Source organism: Phocoena sinus, chromosome 1 (assembly GCF_008692025.1).
Source record: "Phocoena sinus isolate mPhoSin1 chromosome 1, mPhoSin1.pri, whole genome shotgun sequence".
Taxonomy (NCBI): domain Eukaryota; kingdom Metazoa; phylum Chordata; class Mammalia; order Artiodactyla; family Phocoenidae; genus Phocoena; species Phocoena sinus.
Window position 1 is genome coordinate 53,131,245 of NC_045763.1, and position 21,212 is coordinate 53,152,456.

The following is a 21,212-nucleotide window of genomic DNA, read 5'->3' on the forward strand; positions in this document are numbered from 1 at the left end:
AATAAATAAATTCTTTTTTCCTTTTTAAAGCAGCAAACTATTTGTTAAGTAAAAAGACTCAGGATAGGCAGATAATTCCATCTTTACTGAAAACATTAAACAGCATACTAAAAAAAATCTCTAGTACACAATCATTAGCAGTATATTTCAAAGAATGAGATGATTCTAACTATCACAATGCAGGAGTATAGCAGTTAATAGACCTGGGTTTAAATCCTAGCTTCACCACTTATTTCATGAACTTTGGGCAAGTGACTCAATCTTTGTGGGACTCAATTTACTTATCTGTAAAGTGGGGATAATGATAGTGACTCTTTAGGAAGATGCTATAGAGCTTAACATCGTGTACATGAAGAGCAGTAAAAGGAAATTTTAACAAGTTCAAATCTTGAAAATTTAAGATTTTAAGCCTTAATTTTTTAATAAATATTTTTTCTTAAAAAATCTATTTTCTGGGCTTCCCTGGTGGCGCAGTGGTTGAGAGTCCGCCTGCCGATGCAGGGGACACGGGTTCATGCCCCGGTCCAGGAAGATCCCACATGCTGCGGAGCAGCTGGGCCCGTGAGCCATGGCCGCTGAGCCTGCGCGTCCGGAGCCTGTGCTCTGCAACGGGAGAGGCCACAACAGTGAGAGGCCTGCGTACTGCAAAAAAAAAAAAAAAAAAAAATCTATTTTCTAAGATAGTGAATACCAGTGTCTCATCATCAGACAATAACTAGCTTTAAGAGCATTGCTACATTTACTAAGAATTAAGATATTAGGCTCTATTTTAAAAGATATGGGAATGAGTACCATGATGATTAACTCAACTACAAATGTACTATTCTAGGGCTCCATTGGGTACTCAGAGCTGTATAGCATTTTTATTCATTTCTAACCAGCAACTTTTCTTATTTTCCAAATTTACCTCCCTCTTTCCCTCTCAGCAGCTCAGAATAAATACCATTATGAATGAGCTTCCGATGTACTCCTTAAAGCACTCCTCCTCTCATCTAAAAGATGGCAGTTAGATAATTAAACTATTTGACACTGTGCCAACTAACAGATATGCTATCATTCCCCGATACCCACAGCCAGCATCCTTTCTCTAGCAGCTATCCTGTTCTCAAAGTTTGGTTTTTCTTCTCCAGCCTGTGGGATGTGAGGAGCAGGAAAAGGCATGGTAAGCAGTGGTCTAACTGCAGAGCAAGGGGTAGTTGCAGGTCCCTGCAGCATTTTATCCGCAGTTCATCTGCACTGGAATAATTAAGAGTTGACTGTGGTTTTGTTTGGGTTTGGGCTATTATATTTCATTCTTTTTCTATTACCCTGGTTAACTAAGACTGTATGTATGTAGCAAAAACTTTAATATATGATTACTTTTTGACTAAGAATGATGATTCTTGAGAAAAAAATCAGAAATGTATGTTGTTCATTTATTAAAATAACTTAAATACCACATAACATTATTTATCATTACATAAATGATGATACAGACATGGAGTACTCAGCAGCCATTAAAAATAATTTTGTAAAAGATTATTGAAATAGAAAAACATTTACAATGTGAAGCAGGCTACAAAACAGTATGGAGAATATATCACTTTTGTGAAGAAAAATGAAAATACATGCATGGAAAAACTACTAGGACATACAATAAAATATTAACAATGTTATCTTAGAGCTGTGGAATAAATTTTTTTTCTTTGTACTTTTTGGTGTTTCCCCAAAATTTATGCATTAAGCTTGTATTAATTTTGTAAATAGAGAAAAGCAAAATGAATGCTGATTTAATGAGAGAAAGGAAGAAGGAAGGTGCCAGAACCCTGGGGAATATCTACATTTAAGGTATTTGAATGAGAAAGAGGAACCAACATCTTAGACTTGCACTTTTTAAGAACTAACCTTTCTCTTTTGCTAGTTTCTATCTATTTTAGCTTCCTAGCTGCCTATCAGTATAATAATACTTAACTAAGCCTTAAGCATCTAGGTTAAAATAAGGGGAAAAGACATAGAAAGTTTTTGTAAAACAAAACAAAAACAAAAAATACCCCCAAACTAATATTTCTTAGAGTCCTAGTGGTCCCATGAACAAATGCTGGCCATAGACATGACAGAATCTCTGAAATTTTAGAGAGGTCCTTTAGTTTAATACAGTGGAGGTAAGAAATCTTCCTGGGTAAAGAGGTACTTCTGGAAATTGTATTAATCCTTTCAGGCTAAAGTAGTACCATTTATAAATGCTTCTGTAGAACACTAACTGTTTCTATAGAACTGAAAGAATCCTTTCCATTTTACTCTAGAGGGTTTAGGAGTAATCCCAGGAATGACTGAGCTAATCCATCTTACAATTTTGGCCACTGTCCTAAAATCAGGGTTATCATATAAAACATCTCATACAGAGGCCTTAACATATAATTCCTACACACACTACTAACAAATAGCCATAATAATATAGTGCTCTATGAAACTAAAAAACAAAACCAAAACAAAACTGTATTCACATGCTTTAAACGTAGTCCCATAATAAATAAATAAAAAGACACAGAAAAACCATCTGTAAAAGAATTACATGTATTAGGCAACAGGGAATTACACAAATTGGAAAAATGAAAGCGTTTTTAGGAATTTAGGAAATTATAGTGAAAATTAAGTCTAAAGGTTTAAGAGTGTACTGTGAAGGGACTTTATTTCTAGATTTTACCAAAAACTCTTTCAGAGTACAGCTTATTTGAATAAATACTTTTGAGAAGCACCTGCTTGGAAACAGACTTCCCACCTGGTCAAGGTAACTGTAACAATTACATAGGAAGCAAGATTTGTTTCAAGATGTGACTGCAGGTATTTCTCATGTAATTGAAGTTACATAGCTGTGGAAACTTACAGACTTTTAAATCTGAGCTTAGGTAAGTAAACTTCAAAGCACTGTGAGCAACCAAAAGGAACTAGGGAATACTAGAAAATGGGCATCTAGCTTAACTGAGGCCAAAAATATCACTGTGAAAAAGTGGATCCCAAAGAAATATAAGCTCCTTAAGGACAGAGATGTTAGTGTTTTGTCCACTGCTGCATCCTAGAATCTAGAACAGTGCCTCCCAAATGATAGACCCTCAGTATTTCCATTAATGAACAAATCAGAGACCCTTCCTGGTGTATATCAGGAATCAATCCAAATTCACTTCTTATATCAATACTTAATAATCTCCCATCAACTGGAGAAGCTGTTACTGAATGACTAACATACTATGAAGGTAACTGTACTATACTGTATATTTTTGAGTGAAATGAGTGATGAAAAATTATGGTTTTTTACTTTTGAAAAGCCCAGATCCCAGTAATTTTGAAATTGGTATGCCTGTTACTAAAGTAGGAGTATGACAGTATTTTGGGGATATAGCATTTCATGTATTTCCATCTTCTTAAAACCCTTCAAAACACGGCAAGAAAAACTAGTGCTAACGTACAGGTGCTGCTTCCTCCAGACACTGATGCATCACTTAAGACACTTGTGCCAGCATCTGCCAGGCAGTGCTAACAGATGGAAGACATTAATCATCTGGTTGGTGTTCCCACTTTGTCCATCCAGCTTCAAATATAACTGCACTGAGCTAGATGAGTCAGCATCTGGTCCACCAAAAGCTAGTGCATCACTCCCAAAGCAAAAAGGAGAAAGTTCACACTTCAGAGTCCTGAATCAATGCCAAGAGTATCTGCGTTGCCTCAAGGTTTCAGACTCTCTGATGATCTTTAGCTCCCTGGATACCAAGGCAAAGACAGATCTGAAAGCTCCAAAAAACAGGTAGGTTGTCATATACAAGACTGCAGCCCCAGGCAATATAGATGGTATTTGTTCGCACCATGGATTAACTGCTTTGAAGGATCAAAATGCAGAAGACAGAAACATTCAACATTTAAGACAGTTTTCTTAATAATAAAGCACTAAAAAATGTGAATAAGTCATGCTTTCATTTCTCAGAAGCGAAAAGGACAAGTGGCAACTTGCCTTTGGAAAACACATTAATATCAGAGTAATAAGCTATCTATCTCATAGAGACAGTAGCCTAAGAAAGACTATTATCATATAAATCTCAAAGTTCTATTAAATAAATATCAGAATAATGTTTTTAACTAAGACAACAAAACAAAAACATCAGCAACAACAAAAAATTAAACAGAATCTGTAAAGTGGTATATGAAGATGGAAAAAGGAAAATCTGGAAATCTACACACTGAGAGTTCTCTATTAAAATCAAGGAGGCCCAAATCCTAAAACAGAAAAAAGAAATATGTTAAAACACAATCTTTTAAGAGAATCCAATGAGGTTTTTATAGATACACATATTAATGCTTCATTTATTCAAGATATTTTTTTCTTACACTGGGAGCACTTCTGCAGGTATTGTAGGAGATTATATGAATGACAATGCAGAGATATGCCTTCTCAATAGGCCCTTCTAGTTTTAAATTTTAAATCTGAGTCTGGAATCCTAATTAAATGTTTATATAATAGGCTACAGATATTGTTTTTTAAATTACATTTGCTTATTTTTTATACATTATAGTTTTAAAACAATCTATATACTTTAAAAAGAGAAACAACAATTTACAGTGTGAAAATAAGGTTATGTAAAACTACACAACCCTTCTCATAAAGTTAGCAGTGACAATTTCCAAAATGAAGATACTTAATAAAAAACAAAGCAGTTAGTGGGGGTGGGGTAGAAGAGAACCAGTGGAGTGCACAGAAGACCTAGGTTCTAGATTCAGTTTTGTACTGATTGTGTACCTTAGTCTCAACATCCTTAGGTCTTAATTTCTTCCCTAGTAAGAAGAGGCAGATGGATCTCTATGCTTCATTTCAATTTTAAACACAGAGACTCTTATGGTTTGTAAGAAAAGATCTGAAGAACTTTTTGGACAACGAGTTGAATACGTTCCTCAGATCTTAACAGGAAGGGCCTGTCACCATTCAACTCTCATGGCAATAACTATAAAGCATATCCTATAATTTTACTGTGAGAAAAGAAAAAAATCTACCCTAAGGGCAAAATTATACTTCATATCCTATTTATACATTAAACATAGAAAATGAATGCCTAGTCCCTTCCTGGACTCTAGAAGCACTCTCTGAGATAGAGTCAACTAAAAATCCTAGGATTATGATTGTGGCCAAAACATTCAGCCTATGTTTCTCTCTGTCTTCCCTGAAAGCTGCTAGACAGTTCTAAGGCCAATTAATAATTCTCATGGGCAGGGCCAAACTTCAGCTTAAAATAACTGCTTATAGTAGTTCAGGGTTGAAACTCTATCAACTTTCAGATTTAGGAAAAGAGAAGAGAAGGAGGTTTAAGGATCATACTGACCCTAAGAAGGATGGACAGTAGAAAAGATATGCTTTATCATCTATAACACATACTTTCATCATAACCATTATATAAAACTATGGGATATCTTTTTGCTTTGATGTTATTTTTTTCTTGTGAACCTTGTCCTTTAACTATATTCACTGCAAAGAGACAGTCTGAATTGAGAACTGCAGGAGCAATGAGCATATACAAAAATGCTTTATAGAAGATTAGAGACCTGCAAGACATGGATGGACCTATAGACTGTCATACAGAGTGAAGCAAGTCAGAAAGAGAAAAACAAATATCGTATATTAACACATATGTGTGGAATCTAGAAAAATGGTATAGATGATCTTATTTGCAAAGCAAAAATAGAGACAGAGACATAGAGAACAAACGTATGGATACCAAGGGGGAAGGGGGGGATGCGATGAATCGCGAGACTGGGATTGACATATATACACTAGTAATACTATGTATAAGATAGATAACTAATGAGAACCTACTGTATAGCACAGGGAACTCTACTCAATGCTCTGTGGTGACCTAAATGGGAAGGAAATCCAAAAAAGAGGGGATATATGTATATGTATAGCTGATTCACTGTGTTGTACAGTAGAAACTAACACAACATTGTAAAGCAACTATACTCCAATAAAAATTTTAAAAAACAATAAAAAAAGATTAGAGACCTGCCTTTCCTGATAAGCAAAAAGACAGGTTTACAATACTAGATGATCTCTTAAATTTCCCCTGGTTCTCAAATTATCATAATTTTATACAGATAATATACTATAATTAAGATTACACATATGTATCACTTACTGTTTCTTTTAAACAATATTCATGGATATAACTGCGTTTTTCTAAATGTCTCATTGGTAATACTCAGTCTTGTAAGTCTGGTTCCATAATAATCTATAATGTAACTACTTCCATCTGAAGGTCCAACAATCTAGAAGAGAAAATTTTCCAAATTACCCATTTTACAAAAGATACTTTAAAAATACTTTGAGTTTACTTTTCTTAGGTGTTAATACAATTATTTCAGTAGCACCAGAAATACAACTCTAACTCAAGCAAAAAAAAGTAATTGTGGCTCATGTAGCTGAAAAGCACACTGGGGAAGCTCACAGAATCAAGAGAGCTGCAGGAACTAAGGGCCTCAACGACTGAAACCCCATGCCCCACAAGGCCCTTGGTTTGGCACCCCTGCCTCTTCGTGTAGCTCTGCCTGCCTTCTTTCTACAGACAGGCACCCTCAATTGGTTGCCAACAGTTCCAGATACACATCTTTGCAGCTCAGTAGCTCCCAACAGAAAGAAAGTTACATTTTCTTCCTCAGTGTTTATATAACAATTTCAGGGAAGAATATTCATTGATCTGCTTGGTTTTTACACCTGTTGCAGAACAAATTACTGAATCCAGGGTAATAGGATTAATATTGGCCAGGCCAGGATCCCTCTGGGAGATGAGACAGGATGACTGACAGTCCTACCAGAACCACACGGAATGGAAAAGGAAGAGATTTAAAAAAAAAAAAAAAAAAAAAAGCTCATCCATGCTAATGACAATAATCTTGTCCATTTAATCACATTTGTGACAATTCACTTAACATGATCTCTCTATTATCCTTTAAGATAATAATCTTCACACTGTAGCCTTAGGGGTACACAAGGATTTACTAAGGTATATGTAGACCCAGATAGTTTCAAGGGAATTCATTTTGAGATCCTTAATTCAAGTAAATACTCTTTGTAAAACTGATCCAACTGATACCACACTAGACTTAAAATCAGCATGCTAGGTCCCCTGCCCACTTCTTTGCTTTCACTGTGGTCCCTTCTCCAACTTGACAACAGTAAAGCATACCTACAGTAAGGCACACCCTGATGGCACATTGCCATGAGGTATAAAAGTCTCTGATGTGTCAAAGAAGGGGATAATTCAAAATATTGGATTTCAGGAAATCTCTTTTAAAATCAAGAATCCAAAAATATGCTCTGTCACATCTTGTTCAAAAGATGCAGTCCTAGTAAAACTTTACTTTTTTTTAGCTTAAAAATAATTTGCTAATATTTGTAACATGTTTATGCTATTTTGATCAACTGTATATCAGTAATTATAATGACAACCCAATCCAGAAATCACAGAACATTCTTTAATATTTTAATGAATGATATGATCAGTAGAAGAGTTTCAAGCATAAAAACATATGGGGGGTAGGGAGGGTGGTAGGGAGGGAGGGAGACGCAAGGGGGAAGAGATATGGGGACACATGTATATGTATAACAGATTCACTTTGTTATAAAGCAGAAACTAACACACCATTGTAAAGCAATTATACTCCAGTAAAGATGTTAAAAAAAAAACAAAAGAAGGGGCTTCCCTGGTGGCGCAGTGGTTGAGAGTCCGCCTGCCGATGCAGGGGACACAGGTTCATGCCCCGGTCCGGGAGGATCCCACATGCCGCGGAGCGGCTGGGCCCGTGGGCCATGGCCGCTGAGCCTATGTGTCCGGAGCCTGTGCTCCGTAATGGGAGAAGCCACAACAGTGAGAGGCCCGCGTACCGCAAAAAAAAAAAAAAAAAAAAAAAAAAGAAATATATTTCTAATTTGTATGTAATGAATGTGCATTGTTTAAAATCTGAGTTACTTCTATTTAAAGTTTCTTCTTTCTTCAACTTGAATAGAATAATGTGTAGCAAAACTATGCCCTGAAATTATATTTAAAATAAGCTAACATTCATCATTTTTTTTTTCTAAAGAAGACCTGACATAGGAAACCAGTTGACTGGCCATGTTGCATTCTAACAGAAGAGAGGTTATTTGATTCTTTGCTCTTGGTTGAGCAACTCTCATGGTATTGAACATCTCAAGACATCGTAGAGAGATTATTTTAATGATAAAAATAGATGATTTTAAGGAAATTTATATTTTGTATGAGTTTGTGAAAATTTCAGTAGAGGCAATACTAAGAAAAATAAAATTTAAAGTGTATAATATACCGAGTAGAACAATGAAGAACCAAAAAAAACTGAAAAAAAACCCATATTGGGGGTACTTCCCTGGTGGTGCAGTGGTTAGGAATCCACCTGCCAACGCAGGGGACATGGGTTCGAGCCCTGGTCCGGGAGGATCTCACATGGCACGGAGCAACTAAGCTCGCAAGCCACAACTACTGAACCCTCATGCCACAACTATTGAAGCCCGCGCACCTAGAGCCTGTGCTCCGCAAAAGAGAAGCCACTGCAATGAGAAGCCCGCGCACCGCAACGAAGAGTAGCCCCTGCTCGCCACAATTAGAGAAAGCCCGCGTGCAGCAACAAAGACCCAACACAGCCAAATATAAATTAAATTAAATTAAAAAAAAAGATTAAAAGAAACATATTGGGGTAAAATTCTGTTGGAGAATGGGAATAGAAATAAAAATTCAAGGAGAAAAAGAAACAATGTAAAAATTATAATAGTGAAGTGTTCATTCATGTCTTTTTAAAGTCAATGATATTTTAAATTCTATGGTATTTATACTCTGTTGGATACATTTTAAAATTGATGTAACAGTTTTATTTAAATATGTCAATATTTGCAAACTAGAAATTATATCCTTTGCAACTATTTAAACTTATGACAAAACTTAAATGTCAACTTAAAACATGCAGAGGGTAGGGATTTAAAAAAATTTTCTTTTAGGGGTTATGCAACCAGAGTTTGAAGAACACTGCTGTAGCGCATTCTTCACTTTAAAAATAAATTTGGTTTTAAAAACTATTCAACAAATACTTAATTCCTACAGTCTATGCACTGTGCTAGGCATTATACACAGAACAGTGAATAAGATACAATCTGCCAACAGGGAGTTTATTATAGTGAACTATAAATGTTAATATTCAAATAACACTTACAAAGCACTTATGTTCCAGATACCACGCTAGGTGCTGTCACGTACTTGGGGATTTCCTCCGAAGATCAAATTGCTTTGTCTTGACATTTATAAATGTTATTTATGAATTTAAGTATAAATTAAAACCTTTTTAATGGTAACGTCACAGACGAAACTACTATGAGTATTAAGCAAAGAAAGAAAAGAATGGGTGACTGGAATTTACATGTTTTGAGACCATATTAAGGAAACAAAGAAAAAGGAAAGCCCAGCCAGTAGAAATAAGTTAAGTCATATGGTAAAAACTTGCCTAATTTGGAATATGTGCACAGATTGGAACTGGGCCTTTTGTCCTATTATTTTTTTCTTCCTATGCCATCTCCTCTGACAATCTCACTTATCCCTGTTGAAAAAAAAAGTATTCAGAAGTTGGAAATAAGGAAAATATAAGACTGGATGGCCTTTTAATATCATGCATTTCTAATAAGCCCACCTGCAGCTCATTTGACTCTCAGGAAACAGAACTATTTAACTAAAAATTGATTAGGGCCCAGATGATTTACAATCTTGTCACATTACCAGTTAACATATAGAAAAATGATAGTGTCGTTTTAGTCTTGTTTCTCCTATCCTGTAAATAGCCCCAAAGATTATAGTTTAATTACCTATTAATACATGATCCAATTTTGTATCTAATTTAGCAGTCTTATTACAGCATTTCTTACCCCTCAAATTATGTAATTCTGGCTCCTCAACACCTAGTTCTATGGTGGTAATTCCATCCTCTTTCCACGGGTTTGGTTCAGCCTGGGCATGTAATCAATCACCAATGAGATAATAATCTATGAGACAAGTTCAATGGGAGGCTTATCTGCTTTTAAGAATATACGTGTGAGAGAAAAAGAGATGTTTTTCCGCCTCTGAAAGTAACTACATAGCAAGTGGTGCTAACCAAAGGAACTGAAGATGGCAAAGAGAAGGAAGGAAGAAGGGAAGAAAGGAGGGAGAGAAGGAAGGGAAGGAGGGAATAATGAATTTGGATCTTTCACTTTGTCTTTAAGCTCTAAATTAACAAATCTTAGAACTACCATATCTCCAGATCCTTGGTATATAATATAACAAACTATCACGTTATTAAAGCCAATTTAAATTGAGGTTTCTGTTACTCATAGCCAAAACTCCAGATAATGCACTTGTCTTCAATGCCTCCTACACACCACTGCCAGATCACCAAAGCATAGCACTAGTTGCTATTCTCTGCTAAGACAATTTGAAGACCTGCTCCAAAGACAACCAAATTAAGTCAGTGTGGTAAAGTATTAGACAGAAAGGAAATCTTGAAGAGAAAACTGTCAATAACTAGTTGTAGGATTAATATTCTCTGGACCTCCGTTTTTCTTAGCTGTAAATTGAGGAATAGAATAAACGAATCTGTATGGTACTTTTAAATTTTTATATCTTGTTTGACTGACATTTAAATGCAAACAACTCTACAAGGTATTGTCAACATCCTTTTCTATCAATTATCCCAGCAAAGAAGAAACTGCTCTCCCTACTTAATTTTTAAGAAAACTATCAGCTGTAAAGGTTTCAATTATTTAAGTCCATATTCCCTCACCAAAATTAAAAATTAAACCTGTTTTTAAGCATCTATATTATACACTTATGTATAATACAGTGCCAATTATAAATTACTTTATTTATTTTTGAATTTTATTTTATTTTTTTATACAGCAGGTTCTTATTAGTCATCAATTTTATATACATCAGTGTATACATGTCAATCCCAGTCTCCCAATTCATCACACCACCACCCCCACTCCCCCCACTTTCTCCCATTGGTGTCCATATGTTTGTTCTCTACATCTGTGTCTCTATTTCTGCCCTGCAAACCGGTTCATCTGTACCATTTTTCTAGGTTCCACATATATGCGTTAATATACGATATATAAATTATTACAAGTATATTATTGTACTGTTAAATATAAAACTACAAATTTTAAAAAATATCTCATACTGAGAAATATTTTACTCAATTAAATATGCCTATGTCCACTTGTTCATTGACAATAGAGTATGAAACCTAAAATTATGTGTTTATTTCTCTCCTACAAAATAGCCTGAAGCCAAATTCTATAGCATGAAGTATTTGTTTGATAAGCTAGGGCAGATTTTTTGAAATCTATTGGGAAAAGAAAGACCACTTAACAATTAATGGACCAAGAGGTTACTACAGGTCTTCCAAGAGGGAAAACAGGAGGGCTACTACATTGTGGGAAGCTATTTTGTACAAAGGGGTCAACGTCTCTTGTGTGAGAAGCCCTAAAACCACAAGAAAACAACTTCATATTTGTCTACATTAGTTTCCTGCAGCTACTGTAACAAATTACCACAAATTTAGTGGATTAAAACTAGAAATTTACTCTCACAGTTTTGGACGCCAGAAGTCTAGAATCAAGGTTATCAGTGCAGCCGTATGACCTACAGAGACTCTAGGGGAGAATCCATTCTAAGGTGCTCCTTTGGCATTGCTTGGCTTATGGCCACATCACCCCAATCTCTGCCTTTGTCTTCACACCACCTTGTTTTCTGTGTGGGTGTTTGTGTCTAATCTTTTGTCTCCTATAAGGATACTTGTCATTGGATTTAGGGCCCATCCAGATAATCTAGAATAATCTCTTCATATCAAGATACTTAATTTAATCACATCTGCAAAGACCCTTTTTCTAAGTAAGATAATATTCACAGGTTCCAGGGATTTGACGTATCTTTTGTCCTACCACACCCTTGTTCTGTGAAGATGGTTGGTGGTGGTTTGGAGGAATTGGGTGAAATTTAATTTCTCCTTTCCTGTCATTTCTGGTTGTTTTCACCATGAAATTTTATTTGCAGCCTAAATGCAAAAAATCTTGAATTGTTTACTTAAAGGAGTAGGCTTTTCTATAGGTGCAAAGTCTATAGCAGGAAAAGTAAATCAGAAAACTTTAGAAGTACACATTAAAGTCAGGAATGTTAAGCAGTGATCATCAAATTTCCTGTTTTCCTGTTCTTAATCTTTGATCTCCACTATAATTCTCCATAATCCCACTCACCCGCCCACAGGCACCACACAAATAATGGGCATATACTTAACTTGGTATATGACTTGGAAACATATTTATTCTTGAAAAACATGTGATGTTCTTTGAATAAATATGCATTTTAAATTTATCCAAGTGATACTGTTGGGGATCTTGTTCAATTTCAAACGATTTTCACAGTACACTAAGATTTTAAGACATTTCCATGTAGCTGTATGTACATCTAGGTAAGTGCCTGTAATTGTTGCCTAGTGTTACAGAAGATACATCCATTCTCCAATTAGTGTACACATCTAGGTTAATTCCAACTTCCTGCTACCACAAACAGTGCTATAAGAGACATATTTGTACAATGTCCCCTTGTGGACAGGAGTATGAGCATTTTGGGGTAAGTGCCCAGAAGTATCTCTTTATTTACACATTAGTTATTTGGGTGATTGTGAATCATCTTTAGTTTATGGCGCTCATTTAACTATTAAGTTCCCTATCATTTTCTTGTTGATTTGTATATTCCACATATCAATTCCTGTTGCTAGTATTCTTTAACTCAGTCTATTAACTGTTAACTTGGTCTATGATATTCTTTTTAGAAAAGAATTTCTTAATTTTAATGTATCAAATTCAATGATTTTTTTTCCTTTATGGTTTATGTTTTTGAGATCTTGGTTAAGAAGACTTAACCCATCTAAAGTCATGAAAATATTTTCTTCAATTAGCTTTCTGTAAAAGTTTTCTTCTCCTAGATACATACCCCAAAGAATTGAAAAGGGGCTTAAACAGATACTTATACACAAATATTCATAGCAGCATTATTAACAATAGCCAAAACGTGCAAACAGCCCAAGTGTCCATCAACAGATGAATGGATAAAAGAAACGTGGTACATACATACAATGGAACATTATTATTCAGCCATAAAAAGGAATGAAATTCTGCAACATGCCACAATATCAATGAACCTTGAAAACATTATGCAAAGTGAAATAAACCAGACATAAAAAGACAAATATTGTATGATTCCAACTATATGAAATATCTATAAAGTAGGCAAATTCTTCAGGACAGAGTAGATTAGAGGTTACCAGGGACTGGGGGAGAGCAAAATAGGGAGTTACTGCCTAATTGGTACAGAGTTTCTGTTTTGGGTGATGAAAAAGTTTTCGAAGTAGTGGTGACAGTTGCACAACATTCTGAATGTAATTAATGCCAATGAACTGTATACTTACAAAAGGTTAAAATGGCAAATTTTGTATTGTATGTATACTTTACCACACAAAAAAGAGCTTACCTTATTTGAACTTTAACAGTGTTGTAGTTTTGTTTGTAATATATAAACTTTTGATTTTGTTAGTGGAAAACGTATTTTTGTTTGTATATATTTAAGTATCACTCTAGTAAAAATAAATTAAAGGAAAAAAGATGGTTACCAGTAACTACTTTAACACCTAAACTTTATCAACAGATGTGATCCCTCATTTACTGGCGCTTCCTTGTTGTTGAAGTCAGACTGCTTAAGTAACTCAAATATCTTATACATTTAAAACGTTATGAATGAATTCAGGAGTGAAGGGCAAAAGCTTACATTTTATGCAACTCTATCAATGTACCACTATCTAATCCACTTATGAGTTTCTTCATATAAAGAATGCAAATATTAAATTAAAAGGAATGCAAGATCATACCTCCTGAAGACTTGGTAAAAAGTAAAATGACACAGCTGCCTCCAATTAGAGGATAATGATGCAACCTGTGTCCACCCCAGTTCCCCAAAGAAGTAAATTCATATTCTCTTAAAAGTCAAATTACATGTTTGTGTCCAGAGCTGACTTCTGTATGTCGTTAATTTTAACATAAAACCATTAAAAACATCTAATTTGTCACATTTTAATTAAGCACCAAAATTCCCACACAATGCCAGAAGTTACACATTCAGATCCCCTGACTTCATTTGATTTAAAGACTGGTTAGTATTAATCCTTAATGACCGATATAAACATCATTCCTCAAGAAATGAATAGGATTCAGCATCCTATCTCCCCAGGAAAACCAGCGCTGGGCTCAGTTTCAGAACTACTTTGTCTTTTGAACATTCCTTTAATTCACTAAATAAAAATCTGCCCACAGGTAAGTGAACTAAGTGAAATCTACTGATACTTAATTGAGATGATGTGACAAAGCAGAGACTACCCAAATTATCATTCCCCTCCATTTTCCAGTTCATTTCCCCAGTAAATCACACCAGGGTTAAATAAATAATACAGAGAACTATTTGAAAGGCTTGATATCTAGTTTTTATATATTGCTGTCCTACGTCTAGTGAACTATCAAGGACTTTGACCAACTTTTCCAGTACTGGAAATAGATTTAGGGTGATTACATGTTTAGTACTTTTGATCAATGGCATGTATTTCACGGAGCAAGGGCATAGGATATGTCTTTGACAAAACAAACTGGCTTACACAGAAGTGAACCTATTAACCTGAGCCTTATTTATGCTCTAAACTGAAAAGCCTAGGCTTTTAAAATTTTTAGTAAAATTCAAGAATTTAAACAAGATAAAATCAAGATAACTTCTTTTATTTTCAGCTTGCAGTTCCAAAGGACATATTTCTGATTATAAGTGGGATGTTATTCTCACACCACTTTGGGGAGGGTAAGATTCTAAGTTCCTTTAGGGCAAGGACCCCAACTTATACCTATTTCTACTTTATCATACCAACTTTTATTTTTGTTCATTACCTCTCAAGTGATCCACGAAATTTAGAACTTTAAAGCCCTAAAGAAGAGCAATCATTTTTTTTAAACTATGATTTTCAGCCTCTCATCTTCCCTGTAATTGGCACAAAGCCACACTTTTCACAAGGTATACTGCATTCAGCTTAAATCAGCAAAAATTTTGAGAGCATTCTCTATGTTGAGCATACTATTAGTGCTACAGGAGATTAATAAAAATCTTTTTTTCTCAAGAAATTTATGTGTGAAAAATCAAACCTGGTGTGTAAAAGTTAAAAAAAAAATACAAAAGCAGTATATAACCCAGGGCTAAAATGAGTTACATATATTAAATGCCAAACTAATGAGATATTTAATAAATTTATTTATAAAATTAAAAAAATGTCTTGGAGACTACATTGCTTTGTGTATTTTGCTGCTTATATAGTTATTAGTTCTTTAAGGAACCTACTCTGCAATTTTTTTTTTTAAATTGGGGTATAGTTGTTTTACAAGATTGTGTCTGCAATGTTAATAGGAATGAAAATAAAAGTAGTTTCTTCCACAATGCATAGAATTTTTTAAATTGTCACGAAGAACCCTGACATACTTCCTTCAACAACTTTCTACATTCCAATGCAAATTTCCATTTTCCCTGTACCCATCTTCATGTTTCTGATTTGTGGCTGTCTTGTCTCCACTGAACACAATCAATTTTCTTTCCTTTTTGTTGGTGGAGTACACATCAGTTGTTTTGGTATAATTAAAACTATTCATTGTGTGAGTGAGAAAAGAGATTTAAATGAAATCAAATATTCTCATATTTTTTCTGATAAAAGACCAAATTATCTAATCTATCCTTCATGATATATATAAATATAAGCACAAAACAATGAGTATTTTAAAATCTTCAGACCTGCCTTATGAATAACTATATATACAGCAACTATATATAGTTATATACAATGGTTGCCTATAATTGAAAAACTGTATGCTATCCATGCATCACTGATTTAGATTTTGTTGAATACACAAAAGAATTAATTCTATGTATTGTTTTATACCATTCATTCACACAGTGCCATCCGCATATTTTTTAAGAACAAAAAAACAAACAGAAGAAACTTCAAAAGTTTACTAACAGATAAATTCATGAAAGTGTTTTTAGTAAATATAGCTACATTTAAAGCTTACTTACTTTAGTAATATATGTGTTACACTTTATATTGTTTCAGTTCAAAGATGAAATAACTACAGCTTCCCTGGTGGAGCAGTGGTTAAGAATCCACCTGTCAATGCAGGGGACATGGGTTCAAGCCCTAGTCCAGGAAGATCCCACACGCTGTGGAGCAACTAAGGCCGTGCACCACAACTACTGAGCCTGCACTCTAGAGCCCGTGCTCCGCAACAAGAGAAGCCAAGACAATGAGAAGCCACGCACCGCAATGAAGAGTAGTCCCTGCTCACCACAACTAGAGAAAGCTCGGTGAAGCAACAAAGACCCAATGCAGCCAAAACAAAACAAAACAAAAAGAACAAATAAATAAATTTAGAAAAAAAATTACAGGGGCTTTCCTGGTGGCACAGTGGTTGAGAGTCCGCCTGCTGATGCAGGGAACATGGGTTCGTGCCCCGGTCCGGGAAGATCCCACATGCCGTGGAGCGGCTGGTCCCGGGAGCCATGGCCGCTGGGCCTGCGCGTCCGGAGCCTGTGCTCCGCAACAGGAGAGGCCACAACAGTGAGAGGCCCGTGTACCGTAAAAAAAAAAAAAAAAAAGGGCTTCCCTGGTGGCGCAGTGGTTGAGAGTCCGCCTGCCGATGCAGGGGACGCGGGTTCGTGCCCCGGTCCGGGAAGATCCCACATGCCGCGGAGCAGCTAGGCCCGTGAGCCATGGCCGCTGAGCCTGCGCGTCCGGAGCCTGTGCTCCGCAACGGGAGAGGCCACAACAGTGAGAGGCCCGCGTACCACCAAAAAAAAAAAAAAAAAAAAAAAAAAAAAAAAAATATATATATATATACATATATATATATATATATATATATATATATAAAAGAAATAACTAGGCCTATTTTTTTTAAAGAGGATTTTCCTGGATTTTTGTTATAAACACTGTGAAGCAAAGTATGTTTTTATAGGTCTTGAGTTCATGCACAATATGTTTCTGGGATCACAGCCCAAAAGAAAAACACTGCAACTCACTGGGGAATAATATTTAATGGCAAAAAGAAAAAAAAACTGGGGATGGAGAGAATGAGTAAGGAAAGAAGAATAAACAAAAAGATGATAGACAGAATGTAAAAGGTTTATGAGAAATTGAAAAATATATTTAGGACAAAAATATTAACATAGTTTATGATATTTATAGTAAAAACTTATTTGGCTGAAAAAAATTCTCTAAAATTAATGTAGTCAACATCACATGTTAAGTATATTAAACAACATGTAGAATAAGGATACATGTCTTATTTGGCTACTTTTGAAAAATGATTTATTTTTCCCCTAATCTGAAAGCAGTCTAAGGTAGCCATCCCTATTAAAATGTCTTATTTAGGGAAATATACTGTAGAAATTCAAACATTCTAATTCTACCTCAATAATTTGTTGATGTAATAGTCTCAATTCTAGATCTTTAAGGACTATTAGTTCTGAAAAGTTTAGGTATACATGTACTAGAAAATAGTGGCTGAATCAAATAAGCTCTGTAATTTGATATAAATAAAGCTACAAAGCACTGACATCACCAAAGAAAGAACGTAGTGTGAAATATTAACTAAATGGTTGGGTTTTAAAGATGTGGAATTCTGTATATCTCAAAGAATCCCAATAATACATTAAATTCCTTGGATCCTCAGAGAAACCCATTTCCAAGCATATGTGCACAAGTACCTTAGCCTCTTCATGCCTGCTTGCCTGTACCACAGTCAGAGAAGGCAGGATATTTGGTTAGGCATATGGTTATGAATAAAGACAGGAAAATTCCAACTTTAAAACCAAATATTTTCCTTGTTTAATTCTGATATCTTATTGGTCCATATGTTGCCTCCTCCTCACAGTATGGTCCCCTCCTCACAGTATGTTACCAAAAATCTAGATTTTGACTTTCTTTTAAAGCATAAGGATAACATCAAGCAGACAGAATTGAGGAGTGGAAATACTGTCTGAGAAAGAAGAGCAAAACTGATGATAATCTAAATACATACTGACACATTTACTGAAGACATTAGGTGCTCCATAAATGCTTACTGAAATGCTGTTTTGTGACATTTGTTGTGATAAATTCATCTCTTTAAGAATCCTCATGAGTTAACCACAACCAGTTCAGTATAATTTAATAGAAAACATCTGGTGGCACTTTTAAACGCGTAAGAAGAGCATTTCACAAACCACTGCAGCAGGAGAAAACGAGGCTAACACAGAGAAGCAGAGATGAAGAGCAGGAGAGTCCTGAACACATCATTTGATTATATGAATTGGGTCTTGCCTGAGACCAGCCCCTCTCCTAGATTTTCCAGAGTGCCCAGAAATTCCTTTTCTCTTTTTGGCTTAAGCTAGCTGCATTTCAGTTTCTACAATTTGCAACCAAGAGAACGCTAGTATAGAGTACCTGTCCAGTGCAAAAAAAATCTTGTTTCTGCCTCCACATATTCATATGTAAATATCAGATTCCCATCAGTATCCTATTATAGTAATTGACAATGTGGCTGTAATAGGAAGAGAAACAATAAGCCTGAAATATAACCTCAATCCCACTTAGAGATTCATAATACAAACTATAAAGATTCTGAGTTCTCCAGTAAAGAAATCTCTATAACTCAGCTGAACTCACATTTACAAATCATATTAGAGCACAGAATCCTTGTTAATGAAGCTCTTATGTCTTTTAGAACTGCTAATTGGCACAGGTTGGGAAATGCAACTTGAAAACATGGCCGTGATCCTTTAGATCTAGCATCTGAAGAAACATTGAAAAAGCATTCCTAACTGCTTTCTAACATACATATCACAGAAAGCAAATTTGAATGGAAAAGTAGTTCATCTTCTAGATTGAAACTAACTTACCTGCATTGAAATAAGAATGAAATCAATTAGGCTCCCAATTCCACAAAATCCTACAGTGCAAAACTTTAACAAACCTAGAAAAGAAGGTAAAGTCATTTACAACCTGGAAAGTCTTATAAATATTAATAAACTTTTCCATTTCCCAATAAACCATTATATATAACACAAATGCTTTACATCGACAATATAAAATTAACACTTTAAAAAAATCAAATCTTGGGCTTCCCTGGTGGCGCAGTGGTTGAGAATCTGCCTGCCAATGCAGGGGACGCGGGTTCGAGCCCTGGTCTGGGAAGATCCCACATGCCGCAGGGCACTAGGCCCATGAGCCACAACTACTGAGCCTGCGCGTCTGGAGCCCGTGCTCTGCAACAAGAGAGGCCGCGATAGTGAGCAGCCCCCGCTTGCCACAACCAGAGAAAGCCCTCACACAGAGATGAAGACACAACACAGCCATAAATAAATAAATAAAGCAAACTGTCAACAAGTAAAAATAAAGAAACACTATTAAAAAAAAATCAAATCTTCACCTAAAAATATGAGAAAAGTTTAAAGGGCCCTCTACATAGAAAAGCCAAAAAAAATTAATTCACTTAAATAAATAATAAGAACTGAAATACAAAGTCTTACAAAACTTCTTAAGAGAAAAGTTTTGTAATCTTACAAGACTTCTAAGAAAATAAATCTTTAAATCTCATTACACCAGAGTTACAGAACATCTTTTAGTCTTAAAATCCTTATTTATTTATTTAGACTTAATACATTATGGATCCAAATTTTAATATGCATTTACAGTAGAAAGTTCAAATAGACAGACTGTCAAGGCACAGAAAAAATAATCAGAAAAAAACACTGATCTTGTAGTTAAACAGCAAAATTCTATCAGTAACCCAATTATCTTGAAGTTATCCTATACTGTACTTTTTCCCTAAGCATCTTATGTTTTTTATTAGCCCAATAGTCAAAATCAACAATTCTGTGAGCTATATACACCTGTCCTTGGTTCCAACCTTAAAGCTAAGGTACTAAAATAGATGATAATAGAGCATAGAATCTAGGACATATACAATGATATAACACAAAAATATAATGATGAAATTAGAAGAGGCAGATTGGGGGTGGGGGTGGGATGAGTAATCTCTCTTCTATATTTAAACTTGAGCTGCTTTCCAGATATCCCATTTGAGATATAAAAATGGTATGAAGCAAGACTCTTCGTGAAAGGGTAGTTCTAAGCATCAACTACAAATATATATCAGCTAAAATTGTAAGACTGGATGAGATCACCTCTTGCACACATTTGGAAATACATAAAAAAGACTGAAATATGTAGGCAAATTAGATGATTTCCACCCACCCCACCACCTCTTATTAGTATTAGATATACAGTAGAACAATGTTTTAAGTACTGCTATAACACATGTTGGAAATGATTTTAAAACTTAAAATATAGATACTATATAAAATTATGCACTTAGTTTTCTTCAAAATACTTATTACCTACCTAATATTTTATATTGTTTACTATCTGTCTCATGGAAGCCCTGTTAGGGGAGGGTCTTTTATGTCTTGTTCAATTCTGTGTCCTTATTACCTACAACATTGCCTGGCACATGGTAGATGCTCAATATTTGTTGAATAGATAAATTTTCTCAGCTTTTCTGTCTCCTAAAGACCCCTAACTTTTTATCCACTATCTTACATAACAACTCCTTTAATTATTTTTTTCATTCATTGCATTTTACTATATTTGCCCAAGGAACTTTATCCACTCACTCAGTACATGTACTATATCCATTCACTCACTTATTTTATTTCTAAAATGTATCCCTCTTCACAGAGCATTTTGGAAATACCACAGTTTCCCTTCCTTCAATTTGTTTACAAAAAGAATATTAAGAATGGTCAAAAAAAGTTTGTCTTTAATGAACTGCTACTCTATGAAAAAAATGTAACCATGTCAGAGCCTTTGCCCTTGTCATCCCATCTTCCAGTGATGTTCTTCCTGTAGCTCTTCTTCAGAGAAGTCTTTGTAACCCAGCGTGCTGCTCCCCGTAGCAGCCCCAGCACTGTTATCACATCTGCCCTATTTATTTCCGTCATGGTGCTGATCAGAAATCATTCATTGGTTTGTTCATTCATTCTCTTTCT

At 35.1% G+C, this 21,212-nt stretch overlaps 1 protein-coding gene across 5 annotated transcripts in view; it reads right to left on the reverse strand.

Moving 5' to 3' along the window:
• The window catches only part of TM2D1 (TM2 domain containing 1), a 143,151-nt gene that overhangs the window by 86,693 nt on the left and 35,246 nt on the right, over window positions 1-21,212 (reverse strand). The window contains exons 5-8 of one of the 5 annotated variants that reach the window (XR_004351663.1): window positions 19,062-19,135; window positions 6,153-6,282; window positions 5,834-5,873; window positions 4,142-4,245 (exon numbers count right to left, since the gene is read on the reverse strand). Coding sequence is in view for 4 of the 5 variants with exons in the window: in XM_032644545.1 (XP_032500436.1) it covers window positions 6,172-6,282; window positions 19,062-19,135 (185 nt within the window). In the remaining variant the exon portion in view is untranslated. Of the gene's footprint in view, window positions 1-1,394; window positions 4,246-5,833; window positions 5,874-6,152; window positions 6,283-18,612; window positions 18,704-19,061; window positions 19,136-21,212 lie in introns of those variants that run through there. The other 4 variants (XM_032644545.1, XM_032644560.1, XM_032644576.1 and 1 more) reach the window with 4 other exon arrangements.